This window comes from Thamnophis elegans, chromosome 1, assembly GCF_009769535.1.
Source record: "Thamnophis elegans isolate rThaEle1 chromosome 1, rThaEle1.pri, whole genome shotgun sequence".
Lineage (NCBI taxonomy): Eukaryota > Metazoa > Chordata > Lepidosauria > Squamata > Colubridae > Thamnophis > Thamnophis elegans.
Genome location: NC_045541.1, coordinates 140,106,676 through 140,125,160, shown reverse-complemented (window position 1 = coordinate 140,125,160; position 18,485 = coordinate 140,106,676). Strand labels below are relative to the sequence as shown.

At 37.6% G+C, this 18,485-nt stretch overlaps 1 protein-coding gene across 5 annotated transcripts in view; it reads left to right on the top strand.

The window, feature by feature from the left end:
- CCDC88C (coiled-coil domain containing 88C) overlaps positions 1-18,485 on the top strand; it is a 98,413-nt gene that overhangs the window by 29,833 nt on the left and 50,095 nt on the right. For all 5 annotated transcript variants that reach the window (XM_032233089.1, XM_032233081.1, XM_032233072.1 and 2 more), the window contains exon 4: positions 12,608-12,677. In XM_032233089.1, the coding sequence (XP_032088980.1) occupies positions 12,608-12,677 (70 nt within the window). The remainder of the gene's footprint in view (positions 1-12,607; positions 12,678-18,485) is intronic.

Below are 18,485 nucleotides of genomic sequence, written 5' to 3'. Positions count from 1 at the left end.
AGGGCAAGAAGGGGGGACCTTAGTGCATAAAAGTCCATCACTAAGGAGTCTCAGTTCGACACCCAGAGAATAGCAGATGGTGGGGCAAGCACAAACAGCTTCATTATTTGCACCTGAACAGCTTTCAGCACCATCTTTTCCTGTTTTTAAGAGGTTTTTAAAGGTCTGATTCAGTGGTGGGTTGCTAACTGGTTTACTACCGGTTCGCTTGTGTTCATGTGCGTGCTCCCGCACAACGCTTCTGTGCATGCGCGAACAGAGATCACAGTAATGAAGGCACTACATAAACGTGACGCACAGAACAGCCCAAAGAACATATTCCTGTAGAGAATTTTCCTGAAGAGCACCAGCCTAAGTCGGAAAGCTCAGAAGCGTAAATATCTGGTCCCAGTGATAGACCCAAATTTGATTTCATAGATCACAGTCCTCATAAACAGATTAAATATGGTTACACCATCTATACTTGCAGCCTTATCATTTGCAGCATTCTCACAGCATGTACTATTTCCTATGTGAATGTTGGGACCTAGTATTTATAATACTCTATTATTTGTTCTATTATTTGACATCCCTAGATCATGCTAATCTTGAAATGTTATTTCCAACAGTCCCATTCTTCAGTTTCATGTCAGGATTAGCATGAATTGGTGATGTCCAAAATTGTTTAATCACTTCTATTTTTATTTCTACTCACACTGCTTCACACCCTTGAGTAGCCCTATTCATTCAATTAAGAAACGGGTTTTTTTTACTTCATTCAAAAAAAATCCTTCATATTTTCTCTTTTTCTAATCATCTATGACAATTACAATTGATTAGAGCTATGTAATCCAATCCTTCTGGACAGTGATAAATTGAAAAAAGTAATTCAATGCATTTAATATTTTTCTCATAATATAAAGTGTAATTTATCGCATTTCCTGAAGGTTGTATTCCTGAAGAAGATTTTGGAGATGGAAATAGAGCATGCATAGATTTGTAGTATTTGAATATAGTAAATTGTAATCCAATAGTATTTTATTGGTCCCCCAAAGATATATATGCTTAATAATGTGGCTCCAAATTTTGAGACTTCATGTCTGGCTAGGCAACCATTAGACAAGAGCAAAGAGATACCAAATCTCTTTGATACTATCATATCATTACCGTGATTTTTTTCATCACAGATAAATTAACCCTACCAAAGTATAAGCAGGGAGTGATGGAAAATGAATGATACACGAGAAATGGTATAAATATGAGAGTTATGTAGCTCCTGGCACAAGGGAAATACAGGTCCACCACTTCTATTTCAAGATTACGATAGATTGTTTAAGAATTACAGGATGGATTACAGTTTTAACATATACATTGAGTTTAATAGCAGATAATTTATTTCTTTTAAATAACTAAAAAAACACAGTGTGGATTTCAGGGCTTTAACCTAAAAGCATCATGATTTGCTGCTGGGGCTTTATCTAAAAGGTTCATGCGTATTCTCATGGCTTTTAGAAGCAGAAGGCAAAGCTGATAGGATACAAAGACAAAAGACTTTCTATTCGAGGTGACTGGATATTTTGAGTTGGGCAGTTCTCTGATTGTGGAGCTCTTAAATGGGATTTTTTTAAAAAACAGATTGGTTTTTTTTGTTTTGTTTTGAATAATGTATGAATGTATGCTGTTTTTGAGGCATTGAAGTTCTCTTTTAATAGGGATTTATCAGTTTAGAGCAGGGGTGTTCAACCTTGGCAACTTTAAGACTTGTGTACTTCAACTCCCAGAATTCCCCAGCCAACCATCATCCACCATCACCATTGCCATTCTGAAAAAACATCACTGGAACACAGTGACAAAAAGCAAACATGGAGTTACTGTGTATTCAGAGAGTCTAGTCATGTGGTGCATTGACATATCACCATAATGACAAGAAATCTGGTCCTGGTTGCAGTCATAAGTTAAGCACTACCTCTTCTATTTGTCCTTGGTTCTTTTCCTTGAGACCGTGTTCACAATTATATATGAATCACTGTCATTGATAATCAGTGTTCACCTTATTCCTAATAAAAATTACTTGCAATTTATAATTGCAAAAGAGGTAGTCTGTTTTCTACCGAAGATATGTGAAGACTGAAAAACTGAGGTGTTGACAATCAGCAGGCATGTGTCAGGGGTTCTAGTATTTATTTTTCACTGATCAGAGATCTTAACATGCTTCTTTTTTGTCCTGTATTTAGTATGTCAAGCTAATCAGTGTAGATTGTAAGGACAGTAAAATGTGAAAGAAACAATAGTACAACATGATGATTTATTTACATTTATATTTCACTTTTGTACAAAGATAGCAGGGCAGCATACATTCCTCTCCTTTTTCCTGTTTTTCCCTATAGGAACAGCCACATGATGTAATTTGGGCAAAGGGAAAGTGGTTCGTGGTCACCCAATAAACTTGATCAATACCTTTTCATGATTTAATGAATGAATACACGTATTCTATATTACATTCTTTCTTACTACCATGCATGTTAAGTTCAAAGGCGCCAGTTCAAAAGAGCAGAGCAAATGACCTGAAGTTATACAGTACATCAGTGGTTCCCAAACTTAGCAACTTTAAGACTTGTGGACTTCAACTCCCAGAATTCTCCAGCCAGCTCTGCTGGCAAGTCTTAAAGTTGCCAAGTTTTGGAATAGCAATAGCAATAGCAATAGCAGTTCGACTTATATACTGCTTCATAGGGCTTTCAGCCCTCTCTAAGCGGTTTACAGAGTCAGCATATTGCCCCCAACAACAATCCGGGTCCTCATTTTACCCACCTCGGAAGGATGGAAGGCTGAGTCAACCCTGAGCCAGTGAGATTTGAACCGCCGAACTGCCAAACTAGCAGTCAGCTAAAGTAGCCTGCAGTACTGCATTCTAACCACTGCGCCACCTCAGCTCCACTGCAGTACATAATACAGAGTGACAGAAAACACTCACCATTGATAAAGGATCTACGGTATCTGGTTTATATGTTTATAAAATATAATTGAGTAGAACATAGTTCTCTTCCTATTTCATCGTTATAATAATTTTTGAAAAGACATGGTAACAACTGTAACTACTTTTTACCTGCATTGTATCTTTCAAAACCAAGGCAAAAGTTAAAAGTATGAAAACATATGTGTATATTCAGTGTGTATCTCCACTGAATAAACAATCTAAATCCTTGTTTTAAATCCTAAATCCTGTTCTGAAGGATATATATGTGTGTGGGTGGGTGTCATCTTGCTTCTGTTTGAGCAGAGAATCGCTTCCTCAACTGCTCTGTCATGCACATCTCTTGCCCTTCATGGAAGGAAATTCAGAAGTCTTTGGCCCTAGAAATAGCTTTTGATATTTTTGATATTTTTATAGTTGATTGGGCTGGCTGTGTACTTCATGCATAACAGCACAAGAACCTTTTTCCTGTGCTCTGTTCATCAGACTGTGCTGATTCTATAATAACACAATTTAGTGACACTTTAATAACACTTTTGTATGTAGAGAAAGTCTGGAATCAATTTAGTAATAATGTTGTGGTTTAATATTACTATCCTATATATTCCTATTAGATATTGCTGATTAAGAAAAAGCTTGTGAGGGCTTCCTTTAAGTTTGTTTTTGAGATGGAATGAGCTAATTCCCATAGTTCTATGGTTTCTTGCCAGCCTTTTATTAAGATCAACTACCTGATTTCCTTCTCTTTCAAATAACAGGTTTGACAGGGTAAAGTGACACCTTGACCCTGGATATTCTTAACTAGTGACATGAAGAGTCTTAATACTGCTGTGTCTGAACAAGCCCCATTCCATGTTGATTTTATAAAGGTGTTTATATAATACTTGTTATTCTTCATGAAAAGTGTAACAGCAGATGTTGTTGAATTCAGCATTTATATTTTTTTCATACACTCTCAGTTTAAATTTCTGTCTGGAAGAGCTATATAAGAATTGCACCTGAGGAAGTGTCAACATGAAATTTCTTGGCGTTTGAAAATGGGACAACATAAAATCTTGCTGTTGACACACTTTTGAAAAATGCCCCCCACCCCTCAGTTCCTTAAACAGATTATAATTCACAAAATCAAGAGATCCTGTAATGTGCAACTTTAATACTTGGATCCCTCTGAAACGCACCTATTTTGAGGTTACTCATTTGTGAATGTTAATTAGAGATAGAGAACATTTACCTGTGGGTTTGTTACATGTCAGGACAAAAACACCTTCTTGATGTGGGTGCACCTGTTAATTTTTTTCCTCATGTCTTTTATTGTTACTCCAGGTGATGTAATAAATACCTCATGACTTCAGAGGTATTTTAATTAAGGAATTTGCAGGAGAGAGGGAGGGAGGGAGAGAATGTTGATGCGGATAAGGCATTCTGTGATCTAGGGATCCTCAACCTCCGGTCCACGGCATGCCAGAAACTGGCAAAGCAAAGCTCAATCTGCAGGACACAGGCACCATGCAAAACCATGCCCCTCCCGTGTGCAAAAAAACCCTCTCTCCACAGAACCAGTCCTTGGTGCTCAAAAGGTTGGCGGCCGCTGACTTAGCACAACTATTCTGGTCCTAACAATTATATTTTTCAATGCCTGTTGATTTTCATCAATGCAAATAATGCTGAATTGGTTATTAGTTCTTACAGTGGCCATAAAGAACAATATGTGGATCAGTTAAATATCATCAAGTTATTTAATGTTAATCTATTGTAAAATAACAGTAGAATAATAGTAAAATAACAGTAGATTACAGGTACTCCTCAACTTACAACAATTCCTTTAGTGACAGTTCAAAGTTACAATGCCACTGAAAAAAATGACAACCATTTTTCACAATTAAGACCTTTGCAGCATCCCCACAGTCACATGATTTACATTAGGATGCTTGACAAACGGTTCCTATTTATGACGGTTGCAGTGTCTCAAAGTCATATGATCATCTTTTGCAATCTTCTGACAAGCAAAGTCAAGTGGGGAAGCCAGATTCACTTCACAACCGTGTTACTAATTTAACAACTGCAGTGATTCACTTAACAAACGTGGCAAGTAAAGTTGTAAAATGGGGCAAAATCATTTAACAAACTGCTCATTCAGCAACATAAATTCTGGGCTCTGTTGGGGTTGTAAGTCAAGGACTACCTGTACTTTAAACTGAATTGGTTGTATGCACAACTCAGATTGTTAGTGCCTCCTGGGCGATGATGAAACTTGAGAGCATCATTCAGGAGATGACTGGGAGGATTAAACACATCATCAGTGATTAGTCCCTTTGTGCCAACAAGAGACCTAAGTCCAGGCCACCTTGAATGCCTCTCTTATCTCCCACTCATTTCCTTTGCCCATTAGTTGATAAGATTCTTGTAGAGCTCTTAAACTTGCAATACATTTTTATACTGATTTGAACTGCCTGAATCTTCTGATTTACCCAGTGCATAGCAGTCTGGTCTAATGGAGAAATTCACATTTTTTAGTACCGGTTCTGTGGGTGTGGCTTGATGGGCGTGGCAGGGAAAGGATACTACAAAATCTCCATTCCCACCCCACTCCAGGGAAAGGATACTACAAAATCTCCATTCCCACACCACTCTGGGGCCAGCCAGAAGGAATGGAAAGATGAACAGAAACCAGTGGTATTTGCTGGTTTTCCAAACTACTCAAAATTTCTGCTACCGGTTCTCCAGAACCTGTCAGAACCTGCTGAATTGCATCCCTGGTCTGGTTCTCTGTACCTGTTGCTGTTCCTCTTTCTACTCCTGCTTGTTCAATGGCCTTTTCTGAGTTGTAGGCATTGTAGGAAGTCAAAGGGGATGGAGCAGTTTCTATTCTCCTTAACATTTCCTTTGGTTGGCTAACTAAGCACATTGGCTCTAGTAAGGAGGAAGATAAAATTCAGCAAGATAAACATTTTGACTTAGCTCGTGTTTTTTTAAATAAACCATTAACATAGCAACTTCTCTTATTATTCTAGCTTGAGTAATTTCATATACTTCTTGTTTGATTTGGCTTTGGGAGGTTTACTTTTTTTCTCATATATGTATTACTGAATATTGAGTTATTATAAAATTTATATAAAATTATACTAACATATATATCATTGTGGACTACTTTTACTGAAATAAATGGCATATCAGTTTTGCAATTAGTCATAGTTGAATTATGAGATTAATTCAGTGTGTACATAATTCTTAGGTTACCGTATTTTTCAGAGTATAAGACGCACCAAGGTTTTGAAGAGGAATTTTTTTTAAAGTAGGTAGGTAGATAGAGGGAGAGAGGGAGAGAAAGAGAGAGAGAGAAATACAGTAGGTAGGTAGGTAGGGAGAGAGTGAGTAGGTAGGTAGGTAGGTAGGTAGGTAGGTAGATAAAGGGATAGAGAAAGAGAGAAAGAGAGAGAAATACAGTAGGTAGGTAGGGAGAGAGAGAGTGTGTGTGTAGGTAGGTAGAGGGATGGAGAGAGAAATAGAGAGATAGAGAAATACAGTAGATAGGTAGGGAGAGATAGAGTAGGTAGATAGCTAGGTAGGTAGAAGGATAGAGAGAGAGAGAGAAATACAGTAGGGAGAGAGAGAGAGTAGGTAGGTAGGTAGGTAGATAGATGTTTCCAGGTGTATTCCTGTGCTGGAGAAGGAAATTGCTGACAATCTGCAGCACCTTCAGAATTTGTTTCTGCTGGCGCAGCACTTGATCAATGTAATTCTTGTTAACCAGATAAAGAGCTTTCCAAAAGGAAAACACGGTTTTTGCACTCTGGAAACCTCCCAAAAGCAGCCTGTTTTTTGCGAAAATGTGCTGGTTTTTTTTAAAGGCATGAATAGCCTTTGGGAGGCTTGCAGAGTGCTCCTGGGAGTGGGCCCCCCAAAAACGAGCAAAAAATGGCCATTTTTTCACAAAAACGGGCCCGTTTTTTGTCAAAAATATTGCACACATAGCCTTATGGAAGCTTATAGAATGCTACTGGGGGTTGGGGGGGCAAAATGGCCCATTTTTTGCTCATTTCTGCCCTCCCCAGCCTCCAGGAGCTCTCTGAAAGCCTCCATAAGGGTATGCATGTCCATTTTGGTGAAGGGGGTGGGGTTCAGGAGGCAAAAATGCTATATTCAATGTATAAGACGCACCCAGATTTTCAGCCCCTTTTTTGAGGAAAAAAGGTACCTCTTATACTCCAAAAAATACGGTACTTGAAAAAATAGAAATAGAAAATACAGATATCTTGGAAAAGCTAGACTGCTTAAGTAGCATTTATAGTTTAATTTCAACTAAGCATTAGAATTAAGCTCACGGTATTTACAGGATATTGTGTAAATACTCCAAAATTGCAAGCTGCAGTATAAGATTTGATTAAATAAAGTACTATGACAGCTGCCAGTTTTCAGTGAGTGCAAACTGAATTAAAACATTCAAATACTCTGTTGAGACTTTTACATTTCTAGAAAGATGGATTGCATTTTAACCATTTAAGTGACAACTTTAAGTGACAGAAATTTAATGTTATATTTTCTTATTATTAAATTACCATCAGGGAAACCATCAACGGACTATTTGATAGTATAATCCTAATAAACTCTAGGGTAATTTGCCTGGAGAGCATTTTAAACATGAATTATTGGTTGCATATGGTTTGATATTACAGTGAAAATGATCAGAATTGTTTTTATAAATTTCCAGTTGGGAAATACATTAATAAAATATGCTGCTGGCAATGTATTTGCTTCATTTAATTTTGTATTTACATAATAACAGATATTTGATTTGTGGGAATCAACACAAATTGGTAGGTTTTGTGCTTTATGTTTTCTCTGGCAACAAAGCTTTCTGTGACTCTCAGCAATAAAATAAAGTGAATGTTGAAGCATGAATATTATAAGCAAACAGCAGAGATTCACAGATATGAATAAAAATCCTGGAAGAATGCAATGAAAAACCATTTCCATATCAGCACCATAAAGACTGCATAGAGATGTGGTCACCAGGAATCTGTTTAGGTAGATCAGAGGTGTCAAACTTGCATCATCATGGTGACATCACATGACATATTGTGCCTTTCCCCCCCTTCGCTAAACCAGGAGTGGCCAGCGCGTAACGCATCCCATGGGCCACGAGTTCAACAGCACTGAGGTAGATTTATGGTCTGATTTAGGACTTGTTTTTGCTACTGAGCCAACAAGTAGGTTGATTATAAACAGATAGCATTTTTACATAATAATAAAATTAAAATGTACTGAAATTGCTTAAATACACATTTGCATATAACAATATATACAATTTTAAACTGCTGTCTATTAGTAGGACTATGAATCTTATTTATACAAGAAGGCAAGCATTTACACACGAAGAACCGAACTTGTGGGCAATGTTATCCAGACAATTAACATATGGAATTAACTTTACATATTGAATTTCCAAGGACAGCACACTTTGAATTATTTATTTGGCTACTTTTTCATAACGGCACAAGGCTAAAACACTGTATTCTTTCTGTGGTGAAGGTGAGACACTGTTCTGACCTAACCCAGAAAGAGTTTGTTGCTTTAAGCATTTCATTTAATGCGAAGATTATGATTAAGGCATGATTTTGAAATAAAAGCCAAGGTTTAAAACCAGCTTTTTCAAAACTTTTTGTGGAAATATGTATTGTCTGGGGCAACATTTATTGGTTTGATTCCATATTATAACTCACAGTAGTGACATTGGACATCTTAAAAGCATTAAATACAGAAAAACCCAACATACAGCCGGGTGCCCAAGGATAAATTTTTATAAAAACCCACTTATAGAAAATGCTCCCAGATGTACAGTATAACTAAAGAAATATTTTCCAGAGGGAGGAAACAAGGAACGTTACTACTCAAAAAGAACTAAGACACGCAAAAAACAAAATATTCACTGGTGAGATTTGGGAGGAGGTAGGCATAAAGTATTCTGGTGGAGGGTGTAGCTATCTGAAGGGTTAGACATCTTATTTATTTATTAAATTAACATGCCACCCATCTCATTCTAAAAAACAACACTATTAGTTACAGCTAAGATCATAAATATAAAAATATTAAATATATTAAATACAGAGAGAAGAAGCAAGAAAAGCAAGATCAGTATGGCAGCCATAAATCACATTAATTACCCTTAATCATAAAATCTGTAACACTTTGCATAATAAAAAAAATCTGTTGTCTCCCCCACCCCCCGCCCCATAGCTTGCGTCTTTAAATATTGTGATGGTGAACCTGTGGCATGCATGCCTAAAGTGGCCTGGGAACCCATGTCGCCCAGCACTTGCAGCCTTGTCTATTTGTCTTCCGGGTTTCTGGCGTGCATGCACATGTGACAATCAACTGTTCTTCGTTCGTGTGGCAGTGCTGAAAACTGGTATGTGCATGCACATCAGCCAGCTGATTGTTGGGTGTACATACATGCCAGAACGCAGAAATTTGGCTTTTCTAGAGCATGATCCCTTCTTGTGCAAGGCAGTGCCGAAAACCAACATGCGTATGCACGCCGGCCATCTGATTGTAAGGCATGCTAGAACCTGGAAGTTCGGCTTTTCCAGAGTGTGATCCCTTCATGCATGCGTCAGTGCTGGAAACCGGCATGCACGCTAGCCAGCTTGTCAGACATGCATATGCGCCAGAACCCAGAAGTTTGGCTTTTTCGGAGCACGGCCCCACCAAGAGTGACATTTCTGCGTGACTTTTTTGGCACTTGGTGTTGATCGGCCATCACTGTTTTTTGCAGTTGATTTACAATACTTTTCAGAATAGTTCAAAAAAGATTATTCCAGAATGCATTGCAGTTCTCACACTTTTAATCCATTGTTTTCTGCTTATGGTTTAAAATAACCTCTTGAAGAGATTCAGCATAACATAAAGGTCAATAATTCTCATAACTTCCTTTCCACTTTCCTCCATTCTTTTCTTACAGCTAGTAGAAGATTTCATGGTGGCTTTAAACAGTCTGTGTGGAGAAAAAGGATTTTTTTGAAAAAAAAATCCCTAACCACAGAACACCTTTAATTATTAAAAAAAATCTTGTAATTTGGTTTGGGGCCTTCAGAGGTGTGTAGAGTCGAAGTCTATAGCTGTGCTGGCCAGAAAGCTGAGAGAAAGTGAAGAGCACTTGCTTTCAATTCTGATGACTGCATTTCAAAGTTGTTGATGATGGGTTAAAGCTGATCTCAACTATAGAGAGATTCTATTACCAAACTAGTTAAAATTAACTTAAACTAATTAAATTAGGATTGAATATCCAAACCCCACCCACATACACTTGAAGGTCCCAGCATATTAGGTTCATCACAGTCATTAACCGTCTCATCTCATAATATCGTAAGATTGTTCAACCGTGTGCTATAAATATGAAATCATAATAGCTTTGTCAGCTTAAAGCCACTAATAATAGCAATAGAACTTAGATTTATATACCGCTTCATAGGGTTTTACAGTCCTCTCTAAGCAGTTTACAGAGTCAGCATATTGTCCCCAACAATTTGGGTCCTCATTTTACTGACCTCAGAAGGATGAAAGGCTGAGTCAACATTGAGCCTGGTGAGACTCGAACTGCTGGCAGCTGGCAGTCAGCATAATTAGCCTGCAAATTACTTTGTGGTAAATAAAATCTGATTTCTAAAATGTTTGTTAGAGCTTACATTTGTACCTCTTCGAATCCTTGCTGAACAAGATGTGAATTTTAATTATTGATGTTAAATTACCATTAGAATCTGTGAGCAGGAAGAATGTTCTTCTTTTCAAGAATTATCCATAAATATCAAAATGTTTGCCATTTAGCTCAAGTAACAGTAAAATCATTGGTAGTGCCAATGTCATTAGTGAGCCAAATGCTGAAATTAGCCAAACATTGACTTTGCAGGAAGAATAGTAGAGCATTATTCTGCAAGTTTAATAAAGAGGCTCATTTATTCTGTGGGCTTTCCACAATTCCCGTAATAGTTTAAAAGAAAATTGGACAGTCACTTAAATGCCCTCTGAGTTACGTGTTCTAGCTGTTCGTTTGCTAACTCTGCCCTGTGGCCATTTAAACATTCTATCGCCCCCACCACTAACCCAATTTACACAAAGCTGAGGCTGACTTTGAAGAAAGTCTGCTAAACAAATGTTATTTCTTTAACTCTCTGACCCCGATTGACCCTGACAAGTCATATCTAAATTGGAAGGAGGAAGATAGGGCACTTTGCTTGTGTCACTGTCTCTTTCTCGTCCATTTAAATTGTTCATGCCTACTATAATGACTTCTTTAGGATTAGGATTTTAAAAAAAAAGATTCATATCAAACTAAATAACAGGAAGAGGAGTAAATCAGAATAACGAAGGGGGGGAGACATGAGTTTATATTGTGAATAAAATAACTCAAAGTTTGAAAAAAATGGTTTCAATTTATTTGCTTTCACTCTCAAAACAATACAAAAAGCATGAGAATTCGACAGACAACATACCCATTGCTGCAGGTCAGGTGTAAATTCATCCTTCCAGTGTCATATAATAGTTTTGGTCATTCCTTACATTCTTGATATCCTGATAAATTACATATATTGGAGATATAACCAAGAGGAATATAGACACCTTGCCCTGTGTGCCAACCTTCCCTCCAAATAAACTACTACAAATAGTCTTAATACAAATTGAAAAGTGTCTTTCAAGAACTTTAAAAAGTTCAGTGGTACTTTTACCAAAAATAATGAGTTTTTCTACCAATATGAGAAGACAAGAACACAGAAATTGCAAGATAGTAAATCCCTCTAGAAACAAAAAAATCCTAGCTCTGCCTGTACGTTTGCCGTACTGGCTCAGTGGCTAAGATGCTGAGCTTGTTGATCAGAAGATTGGCAGTTCAGCGGTTTGAATCCCTACCGCCACATAACAGACTGAGCTCCCATTACTTGTCCCAGCTTCTGCCAATCTAGCAGCTTGAAAGCACATAAAAAATGCAAGTAGAAAAATAGGGACCACTTTGGTGGGAAGGTAATGGTGCTTGGTGCACCTTTGGCGTTTAGTCATGCTGGCCATATCACCACGGAGATGTCTTCAGACAGCGCTGGCTCTTCGGCTTTGAAACAGAGCACCGCCCCTAGAGCCGGAAATGACTAGCACCCATGTGCAGGGGAATCTTTACCTTTAACCATTCCCGTTTATATCATAGTCTCCTGTGACTCTCACCCCTTCAGAAAATTGCCTACCCTGTCATAAAGAAAGAATCTTTTCCCTGAATGAAGCAATTGGTTACATGAACCAAAGAAAGGAAGTGGCTGTTTCAAAAAGAATTGCGCATGGTCCATAAACAACATGATTATTATAAAGCTTCTTCATGAAATGGAAAGCAATGCATAATCCTTCTTGAGGGTTTTCCAAAGGGTAGGAATAGAAGTTGAATGCATTTCATTTCAGCATACAAATGCTTATATACCAGATATAATTCCACAAATTAATAATATGCAGACATACTATAAGTGATTTTCATATGCAGTCTAATACATGATTCAATTCAGCACACTTTATCCATGGTCAGATTAATTTATTTTCAAAGTTAATTTTTTTTTGGTCATTTAGACAAGTGACATTAAATGACAATTTCTTTCAAGTTTCTACTTCTTTCCATTTTTTTAGGAAGTCCTCCAGCAACTGATCATAATGAATTTGCCAAATGTCTTAACAATTGGCAAAGATCCTCTCTCTGGTGAGTACCTTGATAACATCATGACCCCTTTTACTTTAAGCTAAATGTTTTACTATATACTGTATGAGCACATAAATACTTTATATGAATGTTGTCAGGGTTCCAAGTAACATACCTACAGCAAAGAAAACTCGGAGGCAGGTAGATTCCTCAAAGAATAGTTTTATTGGATATGTCATATTGGCACGAGCTGCTGAAAACCGACTCTAAATCCATGGTTTTCATTTAAATTAAAAGTAGAAATTTTTCAGTTTCTCAAAACAATCAGTTACACAGTCCAATCAGGATAAAGTCCAATTGCTAGGTGACTTCCCCTCCTTCCAAGCACCTGCTAGAATGTCCTTGGTTCCCAAGAGAAAGTATTTTGTTTTGGCTACAAACCTCAGCTATCTCTCCTCCATCCTCCCTATCCTTTAGCTGCAGCTGTGGCAGCATTGAACCCTCAAAATGGCCTCAATCAGGTCAGCTTCAGGGTTGACAAATGTCTTACTTAACATTAATTTGGCAATGATGAACAGGATATGCAGAATAACAGTACAAATTAAACATGGTGTATGTGCATGTTTCTATCAAACAATAGAGACCTATGCCCTAAGAGTCATTTGGGGGGAATGCGTTTTCCTTGTATGTCAGCATTGTTTTATTGCAGTCCTCCCCCAAAAGACCAAGGGACTGTAGAGTTGTGATTTTAGCTGCAGTTCTTCCTTGCTGTTTGCTACTAGCTTAAGCAGCAGAGGGGATGTCTATGTCTAAAGACAGGTTACCATGGCAATTTTTTGCCATTCTCTATTTTTTCTGTAGGATTTTGCAGTTTCAGATATATTTTTCAGGGCTTGAAAAACAGGAAACTCTTTTCTCAAAATTATGTTTTAGATACCAGCGTATAATCTAAGTTGTCAGTAATAGGCATATTACACTGATAAGTAATTTTTCTAGGCTAATCAAAGAAACCACTACAGGTAGTCCTGAACCATTTATTTAACCATTGTTTGATGTTACGATGGCACTGAAAAAAAGTGACTTCTGATCAGTTCTTGCATTTACAAACATGGCTACGTTCTTGCAGCCACATGATCAAAATTCAAGTGCTTGGCAGAAAGCATCTGCCTACAATGGCTACAGTGTCCTGAGATCATGTGATCACCATTTGCAACCTTCCCAGAGGGTTTCTGACAAGCAGAGTCAGTGGGAGAAGCCAGATTGTTTAATGACTGTGTGATTTGCTTAATGACCACAGCAAAAAATTGTAAAATTGGACATGACTGCCTCACTTAATGACCCATCACTTAGCAACAGAAATGCTGGCGGTGGGGGGGAGAGCCCTATATGGGATGTTTTCTAATGCAGTTTAGCATAAAGAACTTTTCTGCATCCTCAGGTAAATTTTTACTGTTTCTAATCATGGGTTATGGGGTACTGAGCAGTATTTTTGGCCAATATTTAATGATGGGAAGGTGATTCACCTATAAGGCTCACAAGGTTTTATCCATCAAGGTATAAATAATTACAACTAGACATTCTACTCTTGCTTTCCCACAGGGAGAAAGATATAAATTTTAATCTGGATGCATGGCTCACCTGACAACATACTCATACAAAAATAATGACAACCCTTATAATGCCAATACTTAGCTAACTTCCTGAGCTTCAGAGCTAAGCAGAATTGAACCTGGTTACTTACATATGCTAACAAATTACTAGGGTTATAGGATGACTTCAAAAAGCAAGGTTTTTCTTTTTCTGTACAATTGCCAAGAAAACTACATAGAGAGGTAACCCTGAACTTAGCAGAAGTCAAGTTTTACGCAGAAGATTTTATTACATAATTGGTCTTTCTAACTCGTGAACCAAGATAATAATCCATTATGAAGGTGAAATTAAGACTTATTTTTAAAGCCCAATAAAATACTGAACATAACTTGTGGACTCAATTCTGTTTTGTAATTCCCATGTCGTACAAGAACTTCTATTAATAGATGTGAGATAGTGGGAAATGCACAGGAACATGTACATTAATACAAAGAAACCCACACAGAGTTACTTCTACAAGGTAAATTTGAGTCAGTAATCTGTTCTTATTTCTTATTATACAGTGGCCTTAGCTTAACAAACTAGTACAAATATAAGCATACATGTACATACACATAAATATACAAAGCTTTTTTTAACTGTATGTCTGTATGTGTGTGTGTATATATATATGGTATGTATGCATATGTATTAGTGTACAGTGGCTAAGATGCTGAGCTTGTTGATCAGAAAGGTTGGCAGTTCAGTGGTTCGAATCCCTAGCGTACTTGCCTCAGCTTCTGCCAACCTAGCAATTCAAAAGCATGTAAAAATGCAAGTAGAAAAATAGGGACCACCTTGGTGGGAAGGTAACAGCATTTAGTCATGCCAGCCACATGACCACAGAATTGTCATCAGACAGTGCTGGCTCTTCAGCTTTGAAACGGATAAGAGCATGGCCCCCTAGAGTCCGGAATGACTAGGACGTATATGTGAGGGGAACCTTTACCTTATATATTATAATCGCTCTTCTTTAGTGCAGCCAACTCTTTTAGCAATTCTAATTCTTGATAACACACTGCAGTCCATAAAGCCCAGAACACCAGCAATCTCTCCCATGGCTTAACAGATCTGCCCTTGTAATGAATTTTCACCACTAGGAAGACTTTTTATAAGTTCCCTATAATTGTCCTGAAAACCTTTTAGGTTTCATTTTGCATAGAGCTCAGTGGTGGGATACGATTGTTATGCCCCGGTACGGTCGTACTGGTGCCTGCTAGTAGCACCAGGTACCGTTCCGGTACAGTGCTCCGGAGGGCCCACCCACCCGCCCATCCTTCTTACCAGTATTTGAGCTGTTCGGGGCTTCTGCGCACGGAGATACTCCATTCACGGATCATCGTGGGCTGTAAGTACACATGCGGGTATGTGCATGCGTGCTGCACGCGTTCATGTGGTGGACGTCAAGCCCCGTTGCACCGTACTGGTTGCAACAGGATCCGGAAACCACCACTGATAGAGCTGATATGTACACAAATGTCTTTCACCTTGAGACTAATTTCAACACTTGTCTCAATCAAGGCAACTCCCTCTGTCATAAAGATATACTTGGTTATGTGGACCAGATCACTGGAGCATGCTCAAATCTATAATATCAATTGCTCAAGTGGTTTGTAAAAAAAAACAAGAGCAGAGTCTTTTTTTAAAAAAATGGTCAAAATCTAGTATTTTTATACTCAAAAGATTTCACCCCGAAAAAAAGTTTGTTTTATTAGAATGAAATATTGTAAATGTTTCAACATGTCAGCTCTATGCAAAATGAAACATGCACTCCTATATTTATTTTAAACTGACTTGTTTCTTTTGTGTTTTGTGTTTCTCATCTTCCATGGAGGTTTTGAAAGAGGTTCTTTGACTCATAGAATTAGCTTCATCTTTGATAAAACTTGGCATATAGAAACAGCCAGGTAAAGTTTTTGAAACAGCCTTGCAGAAGATGTAGCGGCTTTAATGATTTGAACAAAACACTTTGTCTATATTTCTACACATTGTAAAGCACCTTTTCAAATGCTTTGTGCGGTAGTAATAGAGTACATAGAGCCTTCCTAAAGTGGTATGTCAGCCAGTTTTTCTTTATTGCTTTGTAGCAGAGGTGGTATTCTGACCAGTTCTGGAAAACTGGTAGTGGAAATTTTGAGTAATTCAGAGAACTGGTAAATACCACTTCTGACTGGCCCCACCCCCCAATCTATTTGCTGCCTCCTGAGTCCCAGCTGATCAGGAGGAAATGGGGATTTTGTAGTATCCTTCCCCTGCCACACCCACCAAGCCATGGCCACAGAACCAGTACTAATAAATTTTGAATCCCACCACTGCTTTGTAACCTACATTTCTCTTGACCCATTGGTAGTAATTTGTTTGGCTAAAGAAGTGTCATAAAATGTTTTCAGCTCAAAAATTATGGTCTCCATGCTAAGATAACGGATTATTTTGAACTATTGCTGAGAAGTGAAACAGAGAAAAGACTGCAACAAAACTGGCTCGTCCTAGAGCAGGATAGATCAGGATACTTCAGTTGATAGCACTGATGATATCAGCAAAAGGAGTAGTGATCTGATTGATACAGAAGGCAAAGCATTTGAACATTTATTGATAAAGTATTTACATTCATTTTGGCAACACTAATTGAATGGTGTTTCTAATAATGTCATCTATCAGACCACCCTCAATTGATAGATCTTCCTTAAATCATTCAAATTTACCACTCTTTGTTGTAGATTAGCATATATGATGTTGAAGAATAAGGGAATTAATCAAGTAAATATTGAATTTTTCATTCCTTTTTTATTCAGGTTTAAGCCTATTCAATCCATAATTTCTATGAAAATACATTTTTTGCCCAGCAATCTGAGTTCATAAAATGTCTTCACTTTAAATCAGTGTTTCCAACCATTCTTTTCTTGTTTATTCTCCTAATCTTATTTCTTTGTCATTTTATCTTTGAGTTGTACTGTAATCTCTTTGCTGCCTCCCACAAAATCTTACCATCTGTTTCTACCCTATTTCTCAGATTGTGAGAGTGGGGGGCCTTCTCTGGTCTTGTACTATAGAAAAGCTTCTAGACTAGATTTTATTCCCTAAAGATCTAAAGACCTTAGCCCATTGTGGGGAGCAGATGGTTGTACTACAAATCCCTCCATTTTAATTATCTAGTTAGCTAGTGTGAAAGCAGCTGCCTTGGAATTTTTGGGAAAGGAAAATGGCACTGAGTTAATTTTTAAAGCAGTGATGGTCTTGTAGGAGACCCCGTTCTTCAAATTTAAAAGATGGAGCATCCTGTGGTCCCTTCAGTTTACAATCCATTGTGACAATCCATTTTTGCAGGGAAGATAGTTTTTACTTCGATGTGTAAAGTGGACCCTGATTCACATATAGTTAAAAGCCTGGGAGTTTGTGAACCAGAGATGTAAGCAAAGAAGGAAGGACCTAGGAAATGATGCATATAATGCTACTGAATACATTATTAATGGAAAGCATAATCAAAATGTGTGCTTTTCATATAGAATGTAAATGTTGAAGAATTACTTCAACACTATTCAAAGGACATGAGTAACTGCTTGCTTTTTTGAAACTTGTAGCCAGAATCCTCATTTAAATAATGACATAATTTGTTGAATCTGTTAACCCAGATGCATAGTTTCTCTTTCACAGTCTTACAAACCTGCTAACTATTACAATCTGTTAACCCAGATGCATAGTTTCTCTTTCACAGTCTTACAAACCTGCTAACTATTACAGTTGTAATGCCAGAATAATGTCTGGAAGGAATTAACTAGTTTTTCCTAAATATATATTTGAAGTTAATACAGAAAAAAAAACACGTGTGAGAGAGAGGGGGGGGAAGAGACAGACACACTGATACAGTGAGTAACTATTTTTAGAGGCAATAGATTTTTCCAGAGTGAAATATCAAGCCACAATGAATAATTGGTACCCATTATTTCTATGTCAGATGAGGGTATTTCATCTTTGTCTCCATCATACCCATCTTATTCAGTGTTTAGTAGAGAAAGCTAAAAATAAAAACAGCTACCTTTTCTAAAACAAGTGAAAGGGTAAATGTTGAAATAGTGGCTAGTTTCGAGGGTTTTTTTTAAAGGCGACCTGGAGGGGAATAGAAGAATTGTCATTACAGGTACACCCAGTCCCAGCTTATAAAAGACCTTTATAGGTCTCTTTAAAGGTCTTTTATGCAATGATTTCAGCCTCCTCCCACTATCCCCCCCCCCAAGCATTTAA